General features: G+C 41.9%; 1 protein-coding gene across 4 annotated transcripts in view; it reads left to right on the top strand.

Moving 5' to 3' along the window:
- The window catches only part of FNIP1 (folliculin interacting protein 1), a 148,733-nt gene extending 120,923 nt beyond the window's left edge, over nucleotides 1-27,810 (top strand). For all 4 annotated transcript variants that reach the window (XM_030212712.1, XM_030212714.1, XM_030212711.1 and 1 more), the window contains 6 exons: nucleotides 11,019-11,188; nucleotides 14,323-15,733; nucleotides 17,900-18,068; nucleotides 21,143-21,340; nucleotides 23,500-23,615; nucleotides 27,094-27,810. In XM_030212712.1, coding sequence (XP_030068572.1) covers nucleotides 11,019-11,188; nucleotides 14,323-15,733; nucleotides 17,900-18,068; nucleotides 21,143-21,340; nucleotides 23,500-23,615; nucleotides 27,094-27,172 — 2,143 coding nt within the window. In that variant the 3' untranslated portion in view covers nucleotides 27,173-27,810. The remainder of the gene's footprint in view (nucleotides 1-11,018; nucleotides 11,189-14,322; nucleotides 15,734-17,899; nucleotides 18,069-21,142; nucleotides 21,341-23,499; nucleotides 23,616-27,093) is intronic.
- The last annotated feature ends 31 nt before the right edge of the window (nucleotides 27,811-27,841 follow it).

Below are 27,841 nucleotides of genomic sequence, written 5' to 3'. Positions count from 1 at the left end.
TGGGATTTTCTAATGCATCACTTGGTAAAGTTCCCAGAGTTAGACTACTTAAGCAAGAAAGTATTCTGAAGTGCAATGCTATCTGCCCAAAGTGCAACTCATCAAATTTACATGGTTTTATATATATATACACACATAAATGCATACATACCACCTTTCCAAGGGTGCAAGGTTTCTTATCCAGCCTATCTGTCCGATCACTGGCTCTAGCAGATGAGTGTGGAGCCCATCTTATACACTCAGTGTGTTACGTTTTTGATGTGTCTTCCAGAATATCAGCTTCCTGCAGTTGTCACCAAACCTCTGGTGTAGCTATGTTCACCCAGCCTCAGAGAAGACATTCAAATGAAACTAGCAGATGCTCCATGTAGTGGACACTCCCTTTTTGATAACAGAGTACAAGAGACTTTAGATACCCTTAAAAGGGTGTCTGCTCCTTTCAACTTCTCTTGGGTGTTCTCCACCATCTATGTCGTTCTCTAGATGAACAAGCACAACCCAGTATCCTGCATATTTCCACTATCATAGACTATTTTGTTCCCTTCCTTAGGCAACTACAATAATCTCAGCAATAAACTTGCATTAAGCCTCACCAGAAGGCAAGAGGGCAAACTAAGAAGGCAGCACCTACACAATCAAAATGTCTTACTTTCACTGTTTTCTATAGTCACAGCCTGTGCCCTTCTGCAGTGCATATTTTGCCTTCCTTTTAGGAGACTGGGTGCAGTTTTTCTTCAGTATTGGGCAAGAATTACAGTGGATTCTTGGGCTCTCAACATTTTAAGACCGGGTTAGTGCCTCAGGTTTCATCTTCTGATTTGGTCTCTCATACTTCATTCATGCTTATCTACTTCCAGACAGAGTCAACCTCCCTGCAGTCAAATTCAATCAAGCCCTTCTCAGTTCAGGAAAGAAGTCCCAATTTGTACTCCAGGAACTTTTTGATCTCCCAGAAAGAGAGGAGACTGTATCCTATATTAGTCCTCTGGGACCTCACCCTATTCTAGTGTAAAGAAAAGTTCAAGATGAAACATGCTTCCCTCCATCCTCCACTGGAATGGATCAGAAGCTTAGCCGAGATTGGGAGGCGGGGCTGGTGGTGGGGCTAGTTCTGGGCAAGACTTCTACGGTCTGTGTCCTGAAAATGGCAGATACAAATCAAGGTATACACAAGAAGTAGCACATATGAGTTTATCTTGTTGGGCAGACTAGATGGACCGTGCAGGTCTTTTTCTGCCGTCGTCTACTATGTTAGTATGTTACTTGATGAACGGCGACTATGGACTGTGCCTACTGAATCTCAAAGATGCTTACATATATATCCCAATAACAGAAAATACCTCTGTTTCCTTCTGCACACCAGCTATTAAGAAAACAGTCCTTCCTTTTGGCCTCTCATTGGCCCCAGAGTTTTCACCAAGTGTCTTGTTGTGGTGTCCATCTAGTCTTTTTACATACCTCATCAACTGGCTTCTAGCAGCTTCCTCAAAAGATCTAGCTGTCACCGTAAGACAAAACAATGCCTCCTTTTGTCATCAAATTCAAAAACTCAATGTTTCAACCTACAAACAAAATGTAATTCTTAAAAGTTATACTGGACACAGTTCAGGCAAAAATGTTTCTGTAAAGATTAATTTAGATTTTTATTTTGATTACAAAGACTAGTACTTCATGTCCAGAGCATTAGATGTCCCTTGACATCACAAGCAGGCCCTACTTTCAGATGTTAAGGTATATGGCCACTATGCTTCATATATGTATATGCCTGCTAGAAAATGGGAGAGCCACAATGGGATCTCAAATTCCAGTGTAATTGGTGCGTCCAGTCTCTTTCTAGTAAAACTTGTCTATCAGTTTCACTTCCAGCTATATTACAGTGGTGGATGTCTGAATTCAAACTGGCCAAAGGGTATCTCTTTTGTGCCAGTGGAATATCCCTTTGTCTTCACATTGGATGTGTTTCACAGATTGGGGAAGCCACTTCAGCTCTCATCTCTCTTAAGGAACCTGGTTGCAAGCCAAATGATCGCTCTACATTAATCATCTGGAGCTCTAAGTGATATACTTTTTCCTCCGAATGTTCATCTTTTTAGGATCACTCTTATAATTCAAATGGACAATCAAGTTGCCATGTTTTATGTGTGTGTGGGGGGGGGGGGGGGGGAACGGAGGACAGGCTCCTTGTATGTTGAGAAGCAACACAAATTTGGAACACTGTGATTTGCCATCATACAAAAATCCAAGCCACTTAACATGCCAGGTGATAACCATACAGAGTTCTTCAGCTCCACAAGTGGTCTATGAATCATCGAGTCCTACAGGATATTTTTGGGGGCATAGGGGGGAGACACTCTATTTGCCAGCAAAGAAAACACAAACAACCCCTTGTTGTTATGTATGTTGACTGGTGAGGGATGCACTGGCCATTAGTTGGACTTTGGCCACCTCCTACCCTGTTAAAGTTTCAAGAGGTACAGCATAATGATTCTCATAATGGTATCCTGGCCTCATCAGAATAAGTTTCTTACCAAAATAGTTGCAGTTCTTCCTCCATGCAGGCTTTGGATATTTCCATTGCTGATAACGCAGAAAAAGGGATCCCTTTTAAATCCAACTCACAAACCATTAGCCCTGAGAGTTCTGTGGTTTTTGCTGCTAAAACGAAGTGCTCAGTTTGCACATCAGCTGTGCTACTTTTAAGAGTTGGTGTCATTTTGCCACCACAACTTTATAGAAGCTTTTCATAGAGAAAAATGTTATGGTATGCTTCAAGACTTAAAATCTTGATTATAAGATAAACTCATAATGTCCTGAAATATAATTTCATTTCATTGTGATTTCTTTTTCTTTTGATTCTTAGTTTTTGTTTTTGCATTGCTCCATGTATAAAACTAATTATTTTTTAGCAGTGTCAGCAAGGAAGTTCTATCACCTTAAACCTTGTTTTAAAACGTTGAGCTAGGAGCATAGTTACCAGCATTAGACTGTGTTGTTTAAGATAAGTTGATTTTTGAGTTGGAGTACAGTTAGTCCATCTTTTTATTTTGAATTTGGATTAAAAATATGATTACTTGCCTTTCTAAATCCAAATTTAAGACAAGTTACAGTCATGTACAGTAGGTATTTCCCTGCTCAAGACAGCTTAGCCTAATGGTTATGGCAGTAGGCTTAGAACTGGGGGGGGGGGGGGGGGACAGGTTTGATTCTCACGGTGGCTCTTTGTGACTCTGGGCAGGTCACTTAACCCTTGATTACCCCAAGTACAGAAACTCATGCCCCGATGAACAGAAGTAAACGCAGGCGCGCTACAGGCTGTTAGTGCCATACTAGCGCCTGTGTTTGCCACCACCCCATGATCAGAGCCCCCAAGCACGTGAAACAATGCGCTCGCGGGCTCTGAACACAACTAGCATGCAAATGCATGCAAAACAGGGCTCTTACTGCAAATTGCATGCAAATGCATGCTAAACCTATTCATCCCCAATGATCAGCGAACAGTGCGCCAAAGATTGGCTCATTGGCTGCGGCAAATCCTACACCAGCTCGGATGTGGTTTGCAGACCATTGGGGAGGAATGGTGAGCCCTGTCCAGCATGCATTTGCATGCTAGCAGGCCCCATTCCCCTCAATGAAACAACACCCCCCCCCCCCGACACTTCTTCCCTATGATCAGAGAGAATTGCGTGCTTAAATTAGCATGTCATTATCTCTGATCATAGATCCAATAATACCCTGTGCTGTTCCAGCGCTATTTTTAGAGCGCTGTTTGGAACAGCACGGGGCTTTTGATCATTTGCTTGCCAGATTGTGAGCCCACTAGGAGCATAGACTTTTGTACGTAATAAATCACTTTGTTGGTAACTACAAAAAGACAGTAGAATCTAGCTACACCAGAGGTTTGGTGACAACAGCAGGAATCTGTTTTTGTGCTTCTTCCCCTGCACTCCGCTTTTTGTGGCCTAAGGAGAATGGTAGATATTTCCTGAAAATGATTTAGTTCACTATGTTTCGATTTGTGTTTTTTAACAAGTGTATATTTTGTATTTTCAGAGGTATTATCTGATCAACATAGAAAACAAATTAGTCTAAGGGGCCCTTTTACTAAATCTTAGCGTATGTTAATGTCCGTTAGCTTTCGCTAAGTGCCACGTAGTCCATAGATATAAAATACGATGCACAGCATTTAACATGCACTAAGCTTTAGTAAAGGGACCCCTAAGTTAGTGCCCAAAGCCAGTGGGGAAAAAAGGGATTTGAACATGGCTTTCTTAGTTCTCAGAAACAAACAGGAGACAAACCACTCTAGACACAAAACATACCCAACAGCAGTCCAAGGACAGAGGACATAACAAAAGTTCGTCCAAATGCAAGTTTAATGGAAAGAAGACCCAATCTGGCCAAGTTTTGGAAAACCTTCGTCAGGGGTCACACAGGTTTCTAAAGTGTATTCATAGATGCAATGTATATTCACAGGTATAATTTTTATTTTTTTAATTTTTTGTTACATTTGTACCCCGCGCTTTCCCACTCATGTACTGCAGGGCTGAACTGGTCCAATAGCCTACAAGAGGGTATAGTAGAGACCACAGACTTCTTTTGTTGCAGCATCAGCGAGTTGCTACCTAATTACTCCAGCACTTAACTTCTCAATACTGAAGTGTCACTGCTGCTTGTTGTGTTCATGGTTCTCAGCCTGTATCTCTAACCCCTAAGCCACTCTTCTATTCCTACCTACATTTTAAATTGGACATATGTGCCCCTTTCCCTTTTCCAAATAAACTTTACGTGCTTTAGAATGCAAGTTTTCTGGTGAAATAACTTGGAACATCTTTTGTACTGTTGGTTTTAGAAATAAATACCATAAATTTTCACAGAGGCAGCTGCCTTCCTATTAATATGAAACTTTAGTTCCTGGTTAATCTATTGCTTTAAATTGACTAGGTAGGAATTTTATGAATTGTTTGCTTCTCCACCTTTGTTATATTAGCTTCGGAGAGCAAACAACAGCTGCCTTTTAAGCTTAGTGTTGCTTGTTTTGCCGATAGTAATAAATGCTAATCAAACCATAAATCATATGGACTTTAGCACTGCAACAAGCATAAATACTACAAAGTAATTTTCTTTACATGTTCTCTGTAACAGCAAGCTGAGTTTGAAATAAAGAATAGAAATAGAATAGAAAGAAAGCTAACTTAAGTACTTTGCTTTTTTTCTGGAAAATACCTTTTCCACTAAACACTTTGTGTTTTGCTTTTAATAGTTTTGCAGTCAAGTCATAATCCCACACGTATAGTTTTCAGTAGGAATTGGTGGCAGTTTCCTGTAATGCATAGTTTGGTATTCTGTGTACTTAAATTCTAAAAACATTACCGTTGACTGTAGCCTCATTAGTCATTTTTTAAAATCTATCATGAGTATTACTACATGATCAGGTGATCAAAACTGACACCAGGGTGTGAGACTATAATTCACCCTCAAGAAAGGGTCATAAGAGACAAGATACAGAGGGATGTGCATTTTGTTAGTGCACCTTAATTTTGCATTTTTAAACATGTATTAAACTACAAATTAATGCATATACAGTTTGCACAAATTACAGTTCCAGTGTTGGTTAATAAAAAAAATATTAAAACAAATGTCAGAAACAAATTGCAAATTGTGATAATGTCTAAAAGGTCCCAAATCAGATTTTTTTATCCTATGCACATCCCTAATGTTAGGTGTTACTGCTGGATGAAAAGGGAGTTCACAAAACTCCTACAGCCTTGGGACTACAAATGTTCTGGCAAGCAGAAAAGTAACACATGTAACCAGGGGAAGATTGACCATTGGGACAATAGGGCAGTGCACAAGGGCCGACTCTCCCCTAACCTTCATTCATTTTAGTTTCAACAGTTTTTATTGATGATTCAGAATGTGAACATGCCAACAAACTCCACAAAATACTGTTACATAATGTCAAACAGAGTCAAAATGATATTCCATCATCAATACATTTTTTCCATTTTCTCCCCTCCCCAATTTATGCTAATAACCCCCCTCACAAATTAGACATAGTACTGTTAATTAAAGTGATTAACAAACCCTCATAACATCCAACAGGTGGCAACCAACTATATTAAATTACCTACCATCTCACACCTGCCCCATTTTACTCTTCATGGAGCAGCATATGAGAAGAAATAGGTCGATCAGCTGTTACGTTCTCCTCGTACTTGACCACATATACCATGCCCCTCCTCCAACCCACCTTCCCTGCCCCCCCCTACATGTGTGCCATCCGTACTAGCGAGATATTGCATCAAATTGAGAAACATCCATCTTACTAAGAGTGGAGGCGGATAGCCACCTCCCCTACCCACCACTCCCCATGATTAGACAGTTTAAGACCCATGTATGGACTAGCACCCGGTCCTCACCCCACAACCCGCAACCAGTGCCTGTCATAACTATCTCTTAACCTTAGGAGGAACCTTCATTTATTTTAATCACTTTTGATAGGTGGTTAGGAGCCCATGGCATTTATTGCCCAAGGGCACAGATCACAGTCTGCCCCTGCATGTAACGTTATTTAATGTCTCTTATTGTCTCCTCATAAGCATTAAGGAGGCAGTTCTATAGCCCAGGACACACACTCCCTATTTCAGACAACCTAAAATTACTCAGAGTCACAATCGACCGCAACCTCACTCTTGAGAGCCAAGTAAAAACCGTAAAAAAGAAAATGTTCTACTCAATGTGGAAACTCAAATGAATAAAACCTTTCTTCCCAAGGGATACCTTTCGTAAACTAATACAATCAATGGTCCTAAGCCATGCAGATTACTGCAACGGAATCTATGTGGGATGTAAAGAACAACTCACAAAAAAACTCCAGACCGCCGAAAACACAGCAGCCAGACTGATATATGGTAAAACACGATTCGAAAGCGCTAAACCCTTACGAGAAAAGCTGCACTGGCTCCCAATCAAAGAACGGATCATCTTCAAAATCTGCACTTTGGTCCACAAAATCATCTACGGTGTAGTCCCAGGATACATGACAGACCTCATAGATCTACCAACTAGAAACAGACTCAGATCAGCACGACCATACCTAAACCTACATTACCCAAACTGCAAAGGTCTAAAATCCAAAACAACTTATGCATGCAGCTTCTCCTACATAAGCGCACAACTATGGAATGCACTCCCATATGCAGTGAAAACAATACATAACCACCTAAACTTCAGGAAATCATTAAAAACCCACCGCTTCAAAAAAATCTTATCCCACCGATCCAATATAAATCTTCACACCCAGCAACACACCATAATCAATGATCGTACTGGACAATTTACTTTCCTCTTTCCCCTCGACCTCATGACGCTTGATTCACTTCTACCTCATTTGACCACAACACAATCTTGTATTTGTTATCAACCGAAATGGCAAACGCCTTTACGGTACTTTGTAAGCCACATTGAGCCTGCAAATAGGTGGGAAAATGTGGGGTATAAATGTAATAAATACATATAAGCATCCCAAGGCTGCACAATAGGAGTCTATACTAAACAGAACCTTTATAGAATGCAAGCAGAACCTGGTATCTGTGCCTACAGAGCTGGTAAAAGCAAGTGGGGGGGTGGGGGGGGGGGGGGGAATGGGACACGTAGTATATAGTTTTCTGTAAGTTGTATGTGTAATTAGGAGCCCTGGCCATGTCCTGCCTATGCTTCACCCTTGCAGATACAAACTATGTATTAGACATTTACTTGCAGGAGTGGAGGAGTAGCGGAGCACCAGACTGACAACCAGAGAAGCCAAGTTCAAATCCTGCTGCTGCTTCGCTTATACCTATATTACCTCAGGTCCAAATTTAGGGCCCTGTTTACTAAGGCACGTTAGCATTTTTAACGTGCCTACAATTAGCATGCGCTAACTTTATAGGTGCCTATATAGGCACGTACATGGTTAACGTGCGTTAAAAACGCAAATGTGCCAATAACGCGGCTTAGTAAACGGGGTCTCAAGATTGTGAGCACTCCAGAATATCTAGTGTTCCTGAATGCAACCCACCTTGAGCTCCTACTGAAAAGATGTAAACTAAATCCAAATAAATTAACTAAAGGGTCCTTTTTCTAAACTGCGTTAAGTACTTATGTGCGCCTACCTGGAAAAAAAAAGTCTAACACAGGATGCTCTAATTGTTCTGTGTTAGCTTAGGTATGTGCACGCACTAACAATGTGGTCATTTATTTTTTTGCACATGTTTTTTTCAGAGGAGTGGGCATTCCTTCACTATCCAGTTAGCACATCTATAATACCACATGCTAACTAGTTAGCGCATCATTGACATGGGAGCCCTTAACTTAAGTGCTTATGCTGTAAATTTTTTAAATGGCTGTCCGCTAATGGTAACAGTGCATGGCCATTTATGAAAATAGAAAAAAAGGCTTTTTTATGGCTACGGTAAAAATGGCCTTGGCTCAGGGGAAAGATCCGTGTAAGGGCACACTAAGGCCGTTCTTACCACAGTTTAGTAAAAGGACCCTCATGTAACATAGTAACATAGTAGATGACGGCAGAAAAAGACCTGCATGGTCCACCCAGTCTGCCCAACAAGATAAACTCACATGTGCCATTTTTTGTGTATACCTTACCTTGATTTGTACCTGTCTTTTTCAGGGCACAGACCGTATAAGTCTGCCCAGCACTATCCCCGCCTCCCACCACCGGCTAAGCTTCTGGGGATCCCTTCCTTCTGAGGAGGATTCCTTTATGTTTATGCCACGAATGTTTGAATTCCGTTACCATTTTCCTCTCCACCCCCTCCCGCGGGAGGGCATTTACATATAGTTACTTATTTTATGCTAAGGGTCACCACAGTCAAAGAGGTAGCAATCGGGTTTTGGGAGGAAGCTGAAAAGAAGGTGTACTGTTTTTGTTTCTTGGTTTTTAAACTATATTGCAGTGGTTCCCAATCCTGATCCTGGAGGCACCCCAGCCAGTCAAGTTTTTGGGATATCCAAAGTGAATATTCATGGGAGAGATTTGCATGGAATAGAGGCAGTGCATACAGATCTCTCTCATGAATATTCATTGAAGATATCCCAAAACCCTGACTGGCTGGGGTACCTCTGGGACCAGGTGTGGGAACCACTGCTTTAGTGAATCATTTTGTTTCATTGCTGTGAAAATCCTCATTTTCGCTGCATTCCTTACAAGATTATCCCAAAATGCTTAATGCTTAAAATGTCTGTAAGGCATAGTTCAGTTTTAAATATCTAATGTCACTTTTACTCTAACCCAGTCTTTGAGGGACTTTAGTCAGTGCTGTTGGCAGAACAAATAGCCAGCAGTGACTCATAGAGAAGTCAGGAACACACAGTGAAACGAGAACGGAAGAATGTAGTATTGTAATTATTATTTTTAGATGGTGTTGCATTTCCATATTTGGAAGTAAATATGTTGTGGACAAAATGTATTCTCCCCCCCCCCCCCCCCCCCCAAAAAAAAAAATTTTTTTTCTTTTGGGGGGGGGGGGGGGGGGAATCAGCAGGAGTACATGGTAACTGTTTCTTCCTTGGTGAGTTCAAGCTCTTCTACCGTTTTCTTCACCAAATCCCTCAGGTGCAGCCCTCTGTCCTCCATTACCATTTGCAGCCTCCTCATGCTGTGCTTCAGCCCTGTCTTGCCCCACTATCTCTTGGCATTCTTACTCTACTTCTACGCCCAGCCTTACAAGGCACAGTTGTCTCCTGCAATGACCCCTACAGCCCTTTTACTTTATTCCTTATCCCTTCCTCACCACCCACGCTGGCTGGTTCTTCTTCAAAGCCCAGATGGAGGAGCCCAACAGTGTGGTTCTCTCACTTTTTTTGTTTTATTTTGTTTCCTCTTACTCTCTCCCCCTGACTGGACTGTCTCACTGCTCCTGAAGGCCCAGATGAACAAGCAGCCTCTAATTTCCCTACCTCAAGCTGCTGCTTTCTCCTCCTGATTTGCATCCTTGGTAGAGACACAGTTATCTACTTTTCTCTGTCTGCTGGCTGAGAAAATCTACTCACCCACATATGAAAAAATATTTTTATGTTCTCTAAAATCAGAATAATGGACCAATCTTTCAAAAGAAAACAATTTGAGCTATATTGTACAGTTCCTTACTCTCTCTTTAATCTTAAAAAATTCATTTAAAAATGTCTAAATTATTCTGTTCAATGGTACAGTTATTGTTTTGAATCTAGAGGGCTGCAGATTGAAATCCCTCATTACAAGCTTTGGACACTGTCTAGAAGATTACTTCAGAAAGAATCGTGCTCTCACACTTTGAGTTCCATGTGATCTGTAAAATATTCCAAGAGTCAGTAGTTTCAGGATGTAGGGCTATCTGAGTCCTAGTCTAATACTGTGGAAATTTGGACTTCTATAAGGATGCAGTTAAAATTTTATATTAACCTATTAAATTGTATATTTAAAACATTGATAGATTACTTATTTACTGTTACCCAAACACAGTTAAAGTTTTAATTATAAAGGTCTGTCACACTTAAAAAACCATATAGATATAGATATAGATATAGATATAGATATAGATATATATATAGATATATATATATATAGTTTTTAAATTATTATTTTTTTTCTACACCAAGGCTCTCAGCCCAGTCCTGCATGAGAGGACTTTAAGTACAGTGTACATTCATAGTGGGTATCCTGAAAACCTGACTGGCTATTTGGGTCCTGAGGACTGGGTTGAGAACCCCTGCTGTACCCTCTAGTAATTATAGAACTGCACTGTTCAAGCCCCGTGCCCCCAATCAGAATAAGCTGGCATTGATTGAGGTAATGTAGAAAGCTTGATTCTCCTCTGCACCACTGAAATGTGGTGGGTTTTGTGTTTTTTTTTTTTAACTTTTATAGGTTTTTTCCTATTCTAAAGCCATATTGTGTTCTCTTCTTCTAAACTGTATGAAACTGTAAGTGGGGAAAGAAAGTTTTAATTTGAAGTCTAATTTTAAAAAAAATTTATTTTCAGATTTCTACCAGCCCTCCTGACTGCAGTCCTAACAAACCACCTTGCCTGGGTCCCTACTGTTATGCCCAATGGACAACCCCCCATAAAAATTTTCCTGGAAAAACACTCTTCACAAAGTGTGCACATGCTGGCCAAGACTCATCCGTACAACCCATTATGGGCACAGTTAGGTATGTTCAGAAAGCATCCATATGTATACATAACTTTATGCCCAAATATCATATTTTAGTTCAGTTTGGTGTGTTCTGATGCATCCAGATATAGTTGTAACGGTTTCTGGGCCAGGCTTCTGCCCTCTGTGTCTGCTGGTATTGGAAATGCAGTAGAGGCAGCTCTCACAGCCCTTGGAGACAGTGTGTCCCAGTCTTTATATAACAGCAATACCTAATGGGCAAATATAAGGTTCATATTAGCCATGCTTGGTGGTTTATGCCTTAGGCTGTTGACTGTTGCTGCATGAATTGGGGAAGGGGGTGAGGAGGAGGAGGGGGTTGAAATCAGGGGCGTAGCTGCTATGGGGCCACGGGAGCCTCGGCCCCTGTAGATTTGGCCCTGGACCCCCCTGCCGGCGACCCTTTCAACCCCCCCCCCTCCCGCCGCCACCCCGCCGCCTGCTACCTTTGCTGGCGGGGGACCCCAACCCCCTCCAGCCGAAGTCTTCTTCCTTCATTTGGTTTCTCAGTCTGACGTCCTGCACGTACAACGTGCAGGACGTCAGACTTAACAGAAACAGAACAAAACCTTGCAGGGACGTGCAGGACGTCAGACTCACAGAAACAGAACGAAGCCTTGCAGGGACGTACAGGACGTCAGACTCACAGAAACAGAACGAAGCCTTGCAGGGCTTCGTTCAGTTTCTGTGAGTCTGACGGCCTGCACGTTGTACATGCAGGACGTCAGACTGAGAAACCAAACGAAGGAAGAAGACTTCGGCTGGCGGGGGTTGGGGTCCCCTGCCAGCAAAGGTAGGGGGGGGGGGTCAAAGTTGTTGGAGGTGTCAGCAATGGCGGAGGGGGGTGGTTGGTGGCGGCAGGGGGGGCTAAAATGTGCCCCCTCACCTCGGCTCTGGACCCCCCTACCGCTGAAGTCTGGCTACGCCCCTGGTTCAAATACCCACTCTTCCCAGTATTGTGCATGAAGTTGCAGTTGAACTGGAAGCTAAACTCCCACTGCTGAGGCCTTTGATAGATTTTATTTGCTGCTATCATCAGTTTAACATGAAGAGAGAAATGTTATATACAGTGCTGCAGTGTGTTATGTAATGAAGGGTGTGACAAGTTAGAAGTTATGGAGCAGACAGTACTGCCATCTGCTGGCTGTTATGGTTTGCATGTTCCCAAACTGATGTCAGCATTCAAAGCACATTTCATCAGTACTTGTGAATAGCTTATAATGGGCTCCTTTTACTAAAGTGCGCTAATGGATTTAGGGCATGCTAATCATAAACCCATTTTATTCCTATGGGCATCTTAGCATTTAACAAGTGCTAATCATTAGCTCACACTAAATTCGTTACCATCCCTTGGTAAAAGGGAAATGGGACTTGATATACTGCCTTTTTGAGATTTTTGCAACTATATTCAAAGCAGTTTACATATATTCAGGTACTTATTTTTGTACCAGGGGCAATGGAGGGTTAAGTGACTTGCCCAGAGTCACAAGGAGCTGCAGTGGGAATCAAACTCAGTTCCCCAGGATCAAAGTCCACTGCACTAACCACTAGGCTACTTCTCCAGCCCAATGTGCATTAACTAATAGAATTTAGCTTTTACTTGAAGCATCAGTTACTATAAAGTGTGTACAAAAGATATTAATATACAAAATTCCTCTTTACCAAAAAATAAATGAAGCCCAGAGTCTCTAATTCTGATCAACTAATAATATAAATTGGCTTGATTTTATAACAGGACGGTTAAGTGAGAAATTAAAAAAGTGCATTTTTTAAGCCTATTTCCCTTTATAAAATGGGATCCTACATTGAACTCCAGTGCAGAATGGTGTAAATATGTACGTGCACTCTACCCATATACGTATGCATTTTATTAAATATATGGGTACATCACATCTGTCTACAGAGGGGCACACTTTCTATGTGTGTACATCTGATGCACATATGAAGTTGCACAATTTTAGAAAATCCCTTTGCTATGTAAAATTGTGTAAAACTGCTTTAGATTTTTAAAATAACCCCTTACAAATCAGGCTTTAAAGTGATACCTCAAAGTGAGCTTCAAAAACCCAAAGGAACGACACTGTATAGGAGGTGAAGTATTCACACAAAAGAAAAGCAGGACTTGGGGGTGATCATATCTGATGATCTTAAGGTGGCCACACAGGTAGAAAAGGCGATGGCAAAAGCCAGAAGGACACTTGGGTGTACAGGGAGAGGAATGGCCAGCAGGAAAAAGGAGGTGATAGTTCCTCTGTATGAAGTCATTTAGAATACTGTGTACAATTCTGGGGACTGCACTTAATGTATGTGTATAAATAGCATAGAGTCAGTCCAGGCAGTGCTGACTAAAGTAGTTTATTCTTAATCATAAAGCATATGGGGACAGAGTTAAAGATCTCACCAGGGGCATAGCCAGATCTCGCGGTGGGAGGGGGCCAGAGCCCAAGGTTGGAGGGCACATTTTGGTCTGCCGCTGCCTCTCCGCCCTACCGCTTCCCACCCACTACTATAGCAAATACCTTGGCTGATGGGGGTCCCCAACCCCTGCCAGCTGAACCCTTGTCCAGCGCTGGTCTCTGGTGCCGCCACATTGGCTGCCCTGCTCTCTCTTCCCCTCACGTCCTGCACGCTCCTTTTAGTGAAAGTGAGCATGCTCGGTTTCACTAAAAGGAGGGTCTCTAAGGGAGAGGAAAGCATAGTAGAAATTAGTAGTCAGTATGGATGAGCAGACTGGATAGGCCAAATGGTCTTTATCTGCCATCATCTTACTTTAAGTAAGCCTTTTATTCTTTTTAATTGTTTAAGAAAACATAAAACAGCAAAATGCCTATTAACAAATTCATCTTGGTGCAGAACTCAAACTCAGAGAAGCTATCTGGAGATGTGGAAACCCAGTGTAAATCACTATTTTGAAAAAAACAGATATTCTTCCCTCTTTCCTTGTGCAGATCAGGTTCAGCTCTGCACTGGGTGACCACTTGGATTTTAATGTTCCTGAACTTCTATTAGAATCTGGCTGTTGATTTCAGAGATTTTTTTTATTGTGCCTGCTAGTGTATTTAAGGCTCAGCCCAGCAGCTGACAAGTTTTTAACACACACTGAATGTATATACTTTATTTTCTGTATTTCAGGAGATTTGTATGGAGCAATTGGATCTCCAGTCAGATTATCGAGAACAGTGGTTATTGGCAAAAGGCAAGATCTTGTCCAGAGGATACTTTATTTTCTCACCTACTTCATCAGGTGCTCTGAGCTACAGGAAACCCATCTTTTGGAGAACGGAGAGGATGAAGCTATCGTTATGCCTGGGACTGTTGTTACTACCACTCTGAAGAAAGGGGAAATAGAGGAGTCTGAATATGTACTTATCACAATGCACAAGAATAATAGTTGCTTGTTCTCCAGAGAACCAGAAGAAATCGGAACGCCAAATGGTAACTGTAGGTGCTGCAATTGCCCTCTTAATGTCGGGCAAAATGAAGAAGAGAGTTTGAGACCAGAGACCGAAGAAATCCAAAGCACAGCGGAAAAGCTGACTGAATCATCTTCTGCAGAATGCAACCCGTCTTCCATCACCTGCCAAGAAAATACTGATGAAGTGAAGCCGTGCAAAGATAAATCAGGACCATGTCTGGATGCCAAGCTAGAAACCATGCTTCCCACGAGATCAGCTTCAGCAGACAAATGCACTTTGGTAGACTCCGTTTTAGAACCAATAACGAGGAACGATGAAGAGTCTCAAGATGGTAGTAATCTGGCTAGTAAAGTAATGAGACCAAATGGCATTGCTGTGGAAAAGAAGCCTCCAGATAAGCTCTTGTCTGCTGCAGTTCCTTGTGCTGCAGGCCAGCCTCAGACAAAGGTGATGTTTCAGATTGGCGATTCCATGTCGCCAGACTCTGATACAGAAACCAGAAGTCAGGCAGTTGTAGATCAAATTAGTAAGCATCATATGATGTCGGTGGTGGAGAAAGATGCAACTGCCGAGCAAGCTTGTGAAACAAAAAGAACTGTTGAGGACCAAACCAATGTCTGTGAGACAAAAGAAACAATCCCCAGAGTGGCCAGCAAACTTCAAGATTGCTTAAGCCTCAAGTGCATCAGTTTGTTTGATGAGTATTTTACCGAGGATAGTTCCGTGGAAACTAGGACTATTGATGATATTCCAGTGGAAACTCGTAAAGACATTTCAAATGCTAATGAAAGCTTAGACTGTTGTAATAGACTAAAGACTAGTAAATTGCCCAGTGGATTTTGTAAATATATGGACTCTGTTTCTCAAGGTTTATGCATAAACTGTTATGCTGAGCAGGACCAAAGAGATGAAATCTCTATTATTGTCCCCCATGGGGATAAAGAGAACTTGGAGAAAAAGATTGTCACAGGAACTGAATGGGACATTCCGAGAAATGAGAGCTCGGACAGTGCCCTTGGTGACAGTGAATGTGAAGACACTGGTCATGATCCAGCCAGACCAGGCAGCACCTACTATGGGGGAATACAAGACGACTGGACAGAAGAAGATGAAATACCTTTTCCAGGGTAAGATTTTTCAGTTGCTAGCCTATACTTAAATAAGTGGTCTGTGTGACTAAAATGCTAAACAGGTTAAGGCGTTTTACATAAGTAATGCCACACTGGGAAAAGACCAAGGGTCCATCGAGCCCAGCATCCTGTCCACGACAGCGGCCAATCCAGGCCAAGGGCACCTGGCGAGCTTCCCAAACGTACAAACATCTATATATGTTGTTCCTGGAATTGTGGATTTTTCTCAAGTCCATTTAGTAGTGGTTTATGGACTTGTCCTTTAGGAAACTGTCTAACCCCTTTTTTAGCTTGGAGAAGAAATGACTAAGGAAGAGATGTGAGAGAGGTCTATAAAATGAGCAAAGTGGAATGGGGTGGATGGAAATCAATTGTTTACTCTTTAAAAAAGTGTAAAGTGTAATAAGGTACATGCAATAAAGTTAAGTAACACATTCAAAACAAATTGGAGAAAATATTTTTTCACTCTGTGCATAGTTGAATGTTGAAAAAATTTGTGAACCTGTTTATTTTGGACCAACAGTGAGAAGAGATTTTGTATTAAAATAAAGGGCAGTGATTAAATTATGATAACCCAGAGGGATTGTTATATGGAGATCTTAGCTGTCTGGTTTATATTAAAACATTCATATTCCACAATACGCATAATTTTGGGTTGGAGGTTTTTTTTTGTTTGTTCTTTTGCTAAATTTGTGTGGTGGGATTGAGAAAGATTACTGGATTTGTCTTTGAAGCAGAACAATCTTTGCCATAAACTTAAGTCAAACGTTATAAGGAATAATGGGGTCAGACATTCAAAACAAGTTGTATTCGCTGGCAGCTGGTGAATGTATAACTTGCGTATCTGTGAATTTGTGGCCACTATATGGGAAATATTGGGCTGAAAATCCATCTAAACCAGCCTGCTGTTCGTATAATACAGAGGTGATGCGAGGACGGGCTATGAAAATTATGCAGATAGCAGTAATATGCAGCTGGTGTCTGATTCAGTGCTGATTGCTAAAGCCTGCCCTTCTGCAGACCTAAGCTAAACAGATAGCACATGTTCCTTTTAAATGCTGGCACTTAATATGTTCATCACCACCACCACTGAAAATTGAAGATTCTCTTTGTCATGCAATCTTTGAGTGAAGGATTTACCTAAAGATGGTTAAATTTGTATTCTTATTGTTTGTCTGTACAGCTGCATTGTTTTGTATTATACAAATGTTGTAACATATTTCATTTCTGTTGTATTTACTGAATTATGTGGCCAAATAGGTTATCAATAGAAATCAAACAAAATAAAACATGGAAAAGAAAATAAGATGATACCTTTTTTATTGGACATAACTTAATACATTTCCAATAAAAAATACATGTCCAATAAAAAAGGTATCATCTTATTTTCTTTTCCATGTTTTATTTTGTTTGATTTCTATTGATAACCTTAAGAGTGGACTAACACGGCTACCACACTCCTCTACTAATGTGGCCAAATAGAAATGCCAGTATTTTTCCTTTATTGCTGATTGGATGAGGACTGCCGCCTGGTAGATTCCCAGTTTTGGTTAACCAGCAAGCGTTACAACCACACTGAGAAGTTTCATTCAGAATTAATAGTATCTACTTTCTGGGAAGGTCTTGCTTGTCTTTAGTCAGCACATATTTAAAAAAAAAAAAAAAAGACATAATATCCTGTCCCCCTGATATGTTTTGAATATTTGGTGTGCATTGGGCATCAAATACAAAAGTTATTAGAGGGATACACAGGTACTTCATAAGTCTGTCTTCCTTTCAATAAGTAGACTAAAAAAATAAATACATAAAATGTGTTCAGTAGAATAATCTCTGTTGCAGTAGTGTTAATGTACGTCTGGTCATGCTTTTCCTTGTTTAAGAAATTAATTTCTAATAACCTTTTGCTTTGATACACTTGAAGGTGTATTTTCAAAGCACTTACTTACAAAGTTCTATAGTAACCTATGGGACTTAATTCTAAGTGCTTTGAAAATGAGCCCCTTGGTGTTTTTTTTAATGGTTTGCTTTATCAGTCCACTAGCTTGTGTGCTTATCCTGTTCAGAGTCATTGTGTTGGATGTGCAAGGCTAGGATGGTTCCGACTGCTGTCATCTTGGCAGAAATCTTTACTAGTTTGCTTACATTTTTCTACCTTTCTGGCAGATCAAAATTAGTTGAGATGAATTCTGTCAAGCCTGGTATTGCCAATTTTGGAAGATCCCTGCTAGCTGGCTATTGCTCGTCCTACGTTCCCGATTTTGTTTTGCAAGGGATTGGAAATGATGAGAAATTAAGACATTGTTTGATGTCGGATTTGTCACATGCAGTGCAGGTAGGTAATTGTAACACTTCTGAGGAAGATTGATTTGCCAAATGCTGGAGCCAAAAAATTAGAAATCTAGGAGCCAAGGTCCGATTTCCACTGTGTTGGGGCGTGCCAAAACTTTGCTGCCAATAGGGTTTTAGGATGTTCACAATGTATACTCATGAGAAATCTGCATATACTGAGTTTCCATTGGCTGTGGCTGTTCCCAGAAAAGATGTAACAAGCCCTTGCCCTGTGGCACTACTCACTGTATGCGCATCAGCTACTTACTTTGATTTCTCCATGCACAATTTGGATTTAATTCATTGACCATTATGATTGGGACAAAGTTTTGTTACATACTGGAGATTGTTCTAGGAAGTCTGTGTAGCATTTACACATGTTATTATTCAGCCATCGGCGGTCGGTATTTTTTGGCGGATGTCAGAGGTGCGCCTGGAAATTCCATGCTGGTCCACGTCCGGTACCAGCATTGAATATCTGGGTTTGTGTGGCTTGCTATCCTTTATCCGGTTAAGTGTGATGTTCGGCATTTAATTGCCTGAGTGAAACTGGATAGAGATAAGACTGAGTTTTATGCTGTCTGACTTGTCCAGTTAACTTAGGTAGTTAAGTGCTGAATACTGGCACTTAATCATTAAGTTATTCTAAATCTCAAAATGAGTGTACATAAGGATACTAATACTGTATACACTAATCAAATCTAATCCTTAGTATATTGTACAGAGTGTTGTCTTCTTTTTACTAGGAGGAAAAGCCTCACGTATTGTGATGTAACTCCGTGATTTGCAGTTAAACTGTCACATCTTTATGGAATACTTCACTAGCATCATCGGCAGAAAAACCTCCAGTCTGTTTGCTTTGCTTAATTATGTACTGATTTAACAATAAAGTCTGATATGATATTCACATAATTAGACTTACCTTAACAGTCCTCCAGTTTAATACTGTCCATGGCCAACTGTGGCCAGAGATTCGGGTCCTTCTTCAGGGTCCGTGGTCACGTGACTGCAAATCACGGAGTTATATCACGATACGTGAGGCTTTTCCTCCTAGTAAAAAGAAGAAAACACGCTGTAGAATATACTAAGGATTAGATTCGATTAGTGTATACTTAATCATTAAGTGCCAGCTCCACCCCTGGACTGCCCACAAAATAGCTGGTTACATCACTAGCAGTTGATGCTGATTTTCAGAGGCACTTAGGGGGCCCTTTTACAGAGTGGCACTAAGCCCAGTGCGGGCTTACCGCTCACTCTTCCGGGACTACCGCTGGTCCAACGCGGCTGCCAGCAGCAGTCCTGCCCTGAGCATGCACCATTTGGGGGGGGGAGAAAACCCCTGGAAATGGCTTGCTCGGCCATAGCCCGGTGATAATTGGGCATCGCCGCGTGTTGCCCAGTTACTGCCAGGTTAGCGCGGGAGCCCCTTATCGCCACCTCAATGGGTGGAGGTAGGGGCTCCCTGCCGCATGGCCACGTGGTGAGAGCACTGACCCAAAGACCCTCTCCCCTGGTTCATAGGAGGAAAAAGTGCAGCCGGGGGGAGGGGGTGAAAGCAGTGATGTCTGTGCAGGCCTGGAGAATCTCTCTTTAGGTCACTAGAGAAGACAGACAGGGACTGAGGGATCATTTCCCAGGTCTCAGGAATCAGAGACTACATGCTGGTACAGATTTATTAAAAATTCTATCAATAGAAATCAAACAAAATAAAACATGGAAAAGAAAATAAGATGATACCTTTTTTTATTGGACATAACTTAATACATTTCTTGATTAGCTTTCGAAGGTTGCCCTTCTTCGTCAGATCGGAAATAAGCAAATGTGGTAGCAGATAGTATATATAAGAGAAACATCAAAGCATTACTGTGACAGTCTGACAGAGTGGGAGGGTGGGGGTATGCATGGGGACATCAAAGCATTTCATTGATATTCTAACAGAATGGGTGTTGGTAGGTGAGAGGAGGGTAATAAACAGAGAAATACAGCTTTATGGTTTATAATGGGTTAGAAAACCCAGATCCTTATTAAGTCCTGTTTGTTGGGTGTCAAAATATTCAATCATTCTTATTTCAAAGGTCTTACCTTCCTGTATTGTTTTAAAATTACCTTTCAGTATTCTTACTGTGAAATCACTGGTGCAGTGTTCTGGTCTTGTGAAGTGTTGGCCCACAGGGGTGGGGGCTTGACTGGCACCGGCTATTTTCATGTGATGTCTGTGCAGGTTGAATCTTGTCTTAAGCATCTGGCCTGTTTCTCCAATATAGCATCCTTCGTTACATTTTTTACACTGAATGATATATACCACATTGGAAGATGAGCATGTAAAACACCCATTCTGTTAGAATATCAATGAAATGCTTTGATGTCCCCATGCATACCCCCACCCTCCCACTCTGTCAGACTGTCAAAATAATGCTTTGATGTTTCTCTTATATATACTATCTGCTACCACATTTGCTTATTTCCGATCTGACGAAGAAGGGCAACCTTCGAAAGCTAATCAAGAAATGTATTAAGTTATCCTATATAATAAAACTCACCCTCAACGTTCTGAGGACACTGACGTCACTGTCAGGTCCTCTGGGCACTTCCTTCCGGTTCGAAGCCTTCGTGGTGGTGAAGCCACCGAAAACACTGTGTTGGGGCCCCGCCCTCGCGTCAAACGTGATGACGTCGAGGGCGGAGCAATGTCAGCAGAGTGAAGGTGGCGTGCCAAGGTCCGCAACAATGGCGGACGAACGCCGACGGGGTGAGTAGGGGAGGGGGGAGGTCCGGAAGGAAACCGTGCTAGCGCCCGTTTCATTGCCGCAAGAAACGGGCATGTTTTACTAGTGTCCAATAAAAAAGGTATCATCTTATTTTCTTTTCCATGTTTTATTTTGTTTGATTTCTATTGATAACCTTTAAGAGTGGACTAACACGGCTACCACAACTCTCTATTAAAAATTCTATGATTTTTACAGTTTTCTATAGGTATAAAATTAATTTACAATCCTTGAATATACAGTGCTCAGAAATACTTGTGTAATTTGTATTTCCTTAATTGTGTTCTGCATTTCTTTTCTCTTTTCCCCTTAGCATCCAGTGTTGGATGAACCCATTGCAGAAGCTGTCTGCATTCTCGCAGACGTGGATAAGTGGGCAGTACAGGTGGCCAGTAGCCAACGACGGATAACGGACAATAAGTTGGGGAAAGAGGTGCTAGTCTCAAGTCTTGTCTCCAATTTGCTGCATTCCACTCTTCAGCTGTATAAGCACAATTTATCCCCAAACTTTGTAAGTATTAACAAATACTAAACTATTATTGAAGCTAGTGTAATTGGTCAGGCCAGAAGGACATTTGTAGTTTGTTTTAAAACAGTGTTCTGAGGAGGCAGGGCCGGTCTTAGGGCGAGGTGATCGCATAGGGCCTCACGCAGCGCGCCTCCGCCCCCGACCGCCCGAGTTCCAGTCCCCCTCCCTCTGAATTTTAAAAGTTACCTCGTCGGGTTACAGGCAGCGGCAGGAGTGAAAAGCGTGCGAGCTGCTCGCCGGCGCTTCAGGAGCCTTCCTTTCCCTCTCTCAGCTCTGGCCTTGCCCTCGTGGAGGTAACTTTTAAAATTCAGAGGGAGGGGAGGGAGGCCTCGGAAGGTGGGGGGCCTTGGAGCTGGCAGAGAGGGAGGGGTGCCTTGGAGCTGGCAGGGAGGCCTTGGAGTTGGCAGGGAGGGAGGGAGGCCTTGGAGCTGGGAGGGAGGCCTTGGAGCTGGCAGGGAGGGAGCTGGGAGCTCGGAGGGAGGGGGGGCCCTGGAGCTAGGGTTAGGGTGGAGCTGGGGTGGGGCCCCATCAAATTGGTCTGTACAGGGCCCCGCACTTGCTAAGACCGGCCCTGTGAGGAGGACAAGTCAAATAAGCAACAAAGAGAAGCAGCCTTCTGACTAGCCTTGGTTCATCTTGGTGCATTTCCTATGGCAAAATTCTCAGATGTGTCCTCCTCCCATGCACCTCCCCCTCCAAGTTAAAAAACTAAAATGGTCCAGTGTTCCCCAACCCCATGACCTAGCTCCCCATCAAGTTAATTGAACTAGGTCTAGCCCATTGGTTCCCAAACCTGGTCCTGATGGGGCGCTAGGTCAGGTTTTCACTATATCCACAATGAATATTCATGAGATAGATTTGCTTGCAGCGGAGGCAGTGTATGCCTCTCATGAATCTCTCATGAATATTCATTGTGGGTATCCTGAAAACCTGATTGGCTGGGGTGCCTCCAGGACTGAGTTTGGGAACCAGTGGTCTAGCTATTAAAATATAAAGGATACACTAACACAAAGGCAGAAACGTTAACAAACAGACATCAGCACAGTCTGATGTTTCTCTTCATGTTGAACTGTGGCTAAAAAGGAACCCAAATAAACACAAAATTCAGCATTATTTTATAATTTTGCGCTTGCGCACACCAGGAGCATAGCTAGTCCGGGCCCCCTCCAATTTTGACACCCCCTCCCTGCCACCACCGCCGCAGGGTACCTTTGTTGGTGGGGGTCCCCAACCCCCGCCAGCCTTAGTCTTCTTTAGTGCCGGTCTCTGGCGCGTTTGCTCACTTTGCTGATCTGTGCTGTGAGTCCTGACGTCCTGCAAGGAACATGCAGCACGTCAGGACTCACAGCATAGATCACCGAAGTGAGCGAATGAGCTGGAGACCGGCGCTGAAGACTAAGGCTGGCAGGGATTGGGGACCTCGGCCAGCAAAGGTACCTTGCAGCGGCGGGGGGAGGCAGGCTAAAATGTGCCCCTGCCCCCACCTTGGGCTCTGGACCCCCTTCCCGCCGAGGTCTGGCTACGCCCCTGGCGCGCACACACATGCATGCATATGGAGAGGCCTTTCTGCAAGACTCCTGTGGTCACAGGAGCTGCAGCTCTGTGTCAGTAAACGGTAGTAGGCTATATTGACTAGTGGATGAGGCAGTCGCTTGTGAGAGCTCCACTAGCCTGCGTGAAGCAGAGGATGAGCACAGTTACAGCGGTGAGGTTGGAATGGAGAGGGCCAGCAGAACGAGTAGTTGGTTTATTAGGGCGGGGGTGGTAGTAGGAATAGGAAGATGGTGGGGGAAGAAGTGTTGGGGTTATGTGGAAGAATCTTTTGAATTTCACCAGTTGTCAGCTAGCTTCTGTAATAAAATTTATAAACGTTAATCATATATACTTCATCCTCTGAAAGGCACTTCAGGTGTCTTGATTTGAATAATTCTGTCCAAGTTTTTATTTTTCAGTGCAAAAAAAGTACAGATAACCGATCTAAATACTTGATTAATAAGCTGCTTAAGATGTTAAGACTGGCAGAATTTAAATGTTTTTAAATAAGTAAATATTGTGGGGGCAAAAGTAACATATTTGGTGAAGGGGTGGAGCTGTTTGCAGTTCTGAGAAGGATGAATGTTGGCATGTAATGTCTTTTGCAGTGCATTATGCACCTGGAAGATCGCTTGCAAGAGCTGTATTTCAAAAGCAGAATGCTTTCAGAATACCTTAAGGGCCAGACACGAGTACATGTCAAGGAGCTGAGCATGGTGCTGGGGTAAGGTCTCAAATATACATCTTTTATATGTAGAACACACTCTTATGTGTGTTTATTTTTTAAATGCTTTATTCAGCTAATTCTGTAATACGCTGTCCTTGACCTAAACTGCGGGTTGAGCACCACTCAGCCCATACTAGCAGCTGTTGAAAGTTGCTAGAACAAGAATTGACACCACATGTATATTTTTCAATAATGTAAATTTGAAAGCTGAGAGATCTCTTTCTATTTCAAAGCAATATGTATGTTGGTAAGAGGACCAAGATATTGATAGTACTGACTAACAATATATACACCCCTTTGTATTTTCTCTAAGTCAATAAAGTTATCAGCCGTACAGTCTCTCAATCTTCACCTTCTATGAAGCATGCAGTCTATTCTTTTTCTGTTCCAGCTGCCCAGTCTCTCTGCATAAAGTTTAATCCACCTAGCCATTTGAAGTTGTCTACCTTTCTATCCACAGTTAGTTCTTCTACAGCTGCAATGGACCTCTCCCAACCTCACTAGTCAAACGCTTTCACGCTCTGCTGCTTACATTTCTCTATTCTATAGTTGCCACAAGTCTCCACACAGGGATATTTCTCTCAGAATGGAAGAGTGCTGTAATTTTTCCGCATTTTAAAGATGCTAAGGTGCTCATTTTCAGAAGAGAAAAACGTCTGAAAAGTCATAAAGCAGAAGAAGGGCATTTTTCTCACAAAAACGTCTTTAAGTTGCGATTTTTTTAAACTTTGATTTGAGACATTTTGTCTGTAGTTCATTCAGATTTCAAGGGGGCATGTTTTGGGGAGAGGCTGGTGCATTCCCAAAAGTTAGATGTTTTTCCTCCATAATAGAACAAAACCAACATGGCAGGGGCAAAAATTAAGACGGCTAGACCTGTTTCAATCCTGATTAAGTTACAAAAAGATGCTTAAATGACCAGATAACAACTGGAGAGATTAAGGCATGACCTCTCTCCCCTCCCACCCACCCCCCAAAGATATGATAGTAAATTCTATTCTCTGACAGCTTCAGATATGATGGACATTCATATTAGAGCAACAAGCTTGAGCCTAGGAGTAGGCTAGTGGTCAGTGGACTGTAGAAATGGGGACCCAGGGCCATATCCCACTCTAACTGGTCCACTTGTGGAGGAGATTTGTGATGCTTCTTATGGTTTTTGGTATTGAGTGCCACCATTTGGAACCCAGGTAGCTAAATCCTGCTGTGTAGATAGTTTTGTAGATTGTGTTTTTGCGGTTGGGTAGATGTAGGAGTAGGTAGTTTCTGTTTTCTGGGCTGGCATTTCTTGAGGATAGCTCAGTCATGTTAAGCATATATTCGGGTGCCATTCTGAATAGTATTTTGAAAATTAGGGTGCTTGCTTTGAAAAATATTCTTGCCTTGACTAGTAGCCAATGTAGTGTTTCAGTCAGTGGGGTTGCTCTTTCATGTTTCGATTTCTTTGAAAATCAGTCTTGCTGCCATGTTTTGGACTGTTTGCAGTGATTTTAGTGTATTTCCTTGTATCCTATGTATGCTGCATTGCAGTAGTCTAGTTGCAATAGTATTATTGATTGGACCAGTATTCGGAAAGATTGTATGGGGAAATAGTCTCTTATTCTTCTCAGTTTCCATAGTGTTCTGAAGGATTTTGATGTTACTGCTGATATTTGATTGTCCAGTGTTAGGTGTTTGTCAAGAATGATTCCTAGTATTTTAAGCTGTGTTTCAATGTGGTATGTTTATTGGTTGATTGTGAATTTTTGGTAGGATATGGGGTTCTGTGGGCTGGATAGTCGTAGGAATTTGGTTTTGTCTCTGTTCAGTTTGAGTTTGAAAGTTGTTGCCCATTCTTCCATGAGATCCAATCCTTTTTTTAATTTTGTCCTGTATATTTGTGATATTGTTTTGGAATGGTATAAAGATGGTGACATCATCTGTATATATAAATGGGTTGAAACCCATTAATTTCAGTATTTTTCTGAGTGGCGCCATCATCATATTGAACAGTATTGGTGAAATTGGTGATCCCTTAGTACCCCGCACTAAGATCCAGGAAGCTGATGTTTGGTTGAACAGCTTTACAATGTAGGATCTGGTCTTTAGGAAACCATTGAACCATGTTGCCATTGCACCGCTGATTCCTATGTTGTCGAGCAGTGTCATTAGTGTGGTGTGGTCTACTAGGTCAAACGCATTTGACATGTCGAATTGTAGTAGTAATACTTTTTGTCCTTGGCATATTATGATGCTGAATTTTGTCATCTGGGTGGTTATGACTGTTTCAGTGCTGTGTAGTGGTCTGAAACCTGATTGGGATTTATGAAGAATCGAGAATTTTGTCAAGTATTCCATTAGTTGCTGTGTTACTAGACCTTCCATCGTTTTGGTCAGTAGTGGTAGTGAGGCTACTGGTCTGCAATTTGTGATATCGCTGATCTTGCTGGTAGTGTTTTGGGGGATTGCTGTGAGTACTATGTTGCCTTTGTCTATTGGAAATTGACCTCTTTGAAACATGTATGTGATGTGTTTGGTGAGGTACTCGATGAACCAGTCTAGTGGGTTTTTCATCATGTTGTTGGAGCATTTGTCAAGTTGGCAGAATGCATGCACGTATTTTGTCAATACTGTCTTTACTGTGTCTAGTTGGGGTGGTTTGAACATGGTCCATATTCTGCGGTGTGGTTGTGTGTTTCGCAGTCCTGTAGGTAGTCTGTGACGTTTATTTGTGCTTTTGCAAGGTATGTGTTCCTTTTTGTCTGCTTGACCCCCTGGTAGTACCACAAAACTGTCGTTAGAGAAGACCAATGCCGGCAGCCTAGGGCAGGAGTGACTGTTAGATGCCGGGATGGGGAGATGAGGGGAACGATTTGTACTGTGCACCAGCCCCTTTAAATAGCTGCCCAGAAGCATGGTCCCAGGGAGTAAAAATAATGCCAGCTCAAAGCTGGAATTATTTTTCCAAGAATAATGCAGCTTGTGAAGTTAAATGCAAGCTGTGTTGCTTTGCATCTCATTATATAGCATATATTGCAGTAAACCAGGGGTTCTCAATCCAATCTTCAGGACACACCCAGACAGTCAGCTTTTCAGGATACCCACAATGAATATACATATGAGAGATTTGCATACAAAGGATGGAGTACATGCAAATTTATTTCATGGCAAAAATCATGCTCCTTTTAACATATGTTTGTGACCATCCTAGTGGGCCAGATATTCAGCCAGCGACAACTCCCGCTGGCATTAAACCCAGAAATTCGATGCTGGGCCATGGCCAGGTACAGGCACTGAATTTCCAGTTTCCAGGAATATAGACATCAACTGTGTTAAATTATCACAAAGTTTTATATGCTTTGAATTTTGATCTGAAAAGTAATGGCTCAGAAGGGCTAAGCAGCACCAGTGTTCTAGAAGTGTTTTGATTTTTACCTGCACTACCAGTGCTGATGGTAAACAAAAATGTAAATGTGTTTTTCTTGTTACGTTTTAGAATTGAATCCAGTGATCTCCCTCTATTGGCAGCTGTAGCCAGCACTCATTCTCCATATGTTGCTCAGATCCTTCTTTAAAATGGCACAAGGTAAAAAAGGAAAGAAACCTGCCCCCCCTCCCCCCAAAAAAAACCTCTATTTGAGAGAGACGTGAACAGGAATACAGAAGAACTGCATATACTTTCTAACTCCCCTGGTCAAAGCAAATGACTCTTCATTTTGTTGCCATTACTACAACCAATCTCAATAACTGTATTATGCACACATTGGAGGCTTATTTTTTTTTATGTTAGCTGCATAAACCAAGAAGATACTTCACTTGCAAAGATGTTGAAAAGGTCGGAGTCTTTTAAATGCTTTTGACATTTTCTGCAGAGATGCAGAACACTTAAGTGTAAAATAGCAGTTGCATTGCTCAGTAACAAGACTGGACTGTCAGCAGAATTTGGACAGAGGCAGAGAGGAGATGGAAAATGGCTGAACAGTAATTGGAGTAATGCAGTGTCTCCAGTTCTTTGGAAGGTAGCAGCCTGGCTTTCCATAATTATTTATTTTTTTTTCTGTGGCACCTTTTTGTTTTATGATCAAACAACCAGAATGTGGACATTTTCTCACCGGAAAAAGTATTGTGTAAATATTTGTGAAAGATGTTGTGCTTGGAAGATATGTATAGAACCCATGTTGCTAGAAAGTAACAAAACAAACAAAAAAAAAAAACCCTGTCAAGCTCTCTTTATTACTTGCTTT

Source organism: Microcaecilia unicolor, chromosome 8 (genome assembly GCF_901765095.1).
Source record: "Microcaecilia unicolor chromosome 8, aMicUni1.1, whole genome shotgun sequence".
NCBI lineage: Eukaryota > Metazoa > Chordata > Amphibia > Gymnophiona > Siphonopidae > Microcaecilia > Microcaecilia unicolor.
Note: the sequence above shows the minus strand (reverse complement) of the source record. Positions and strands in the feature narration are given on the sequence as shown.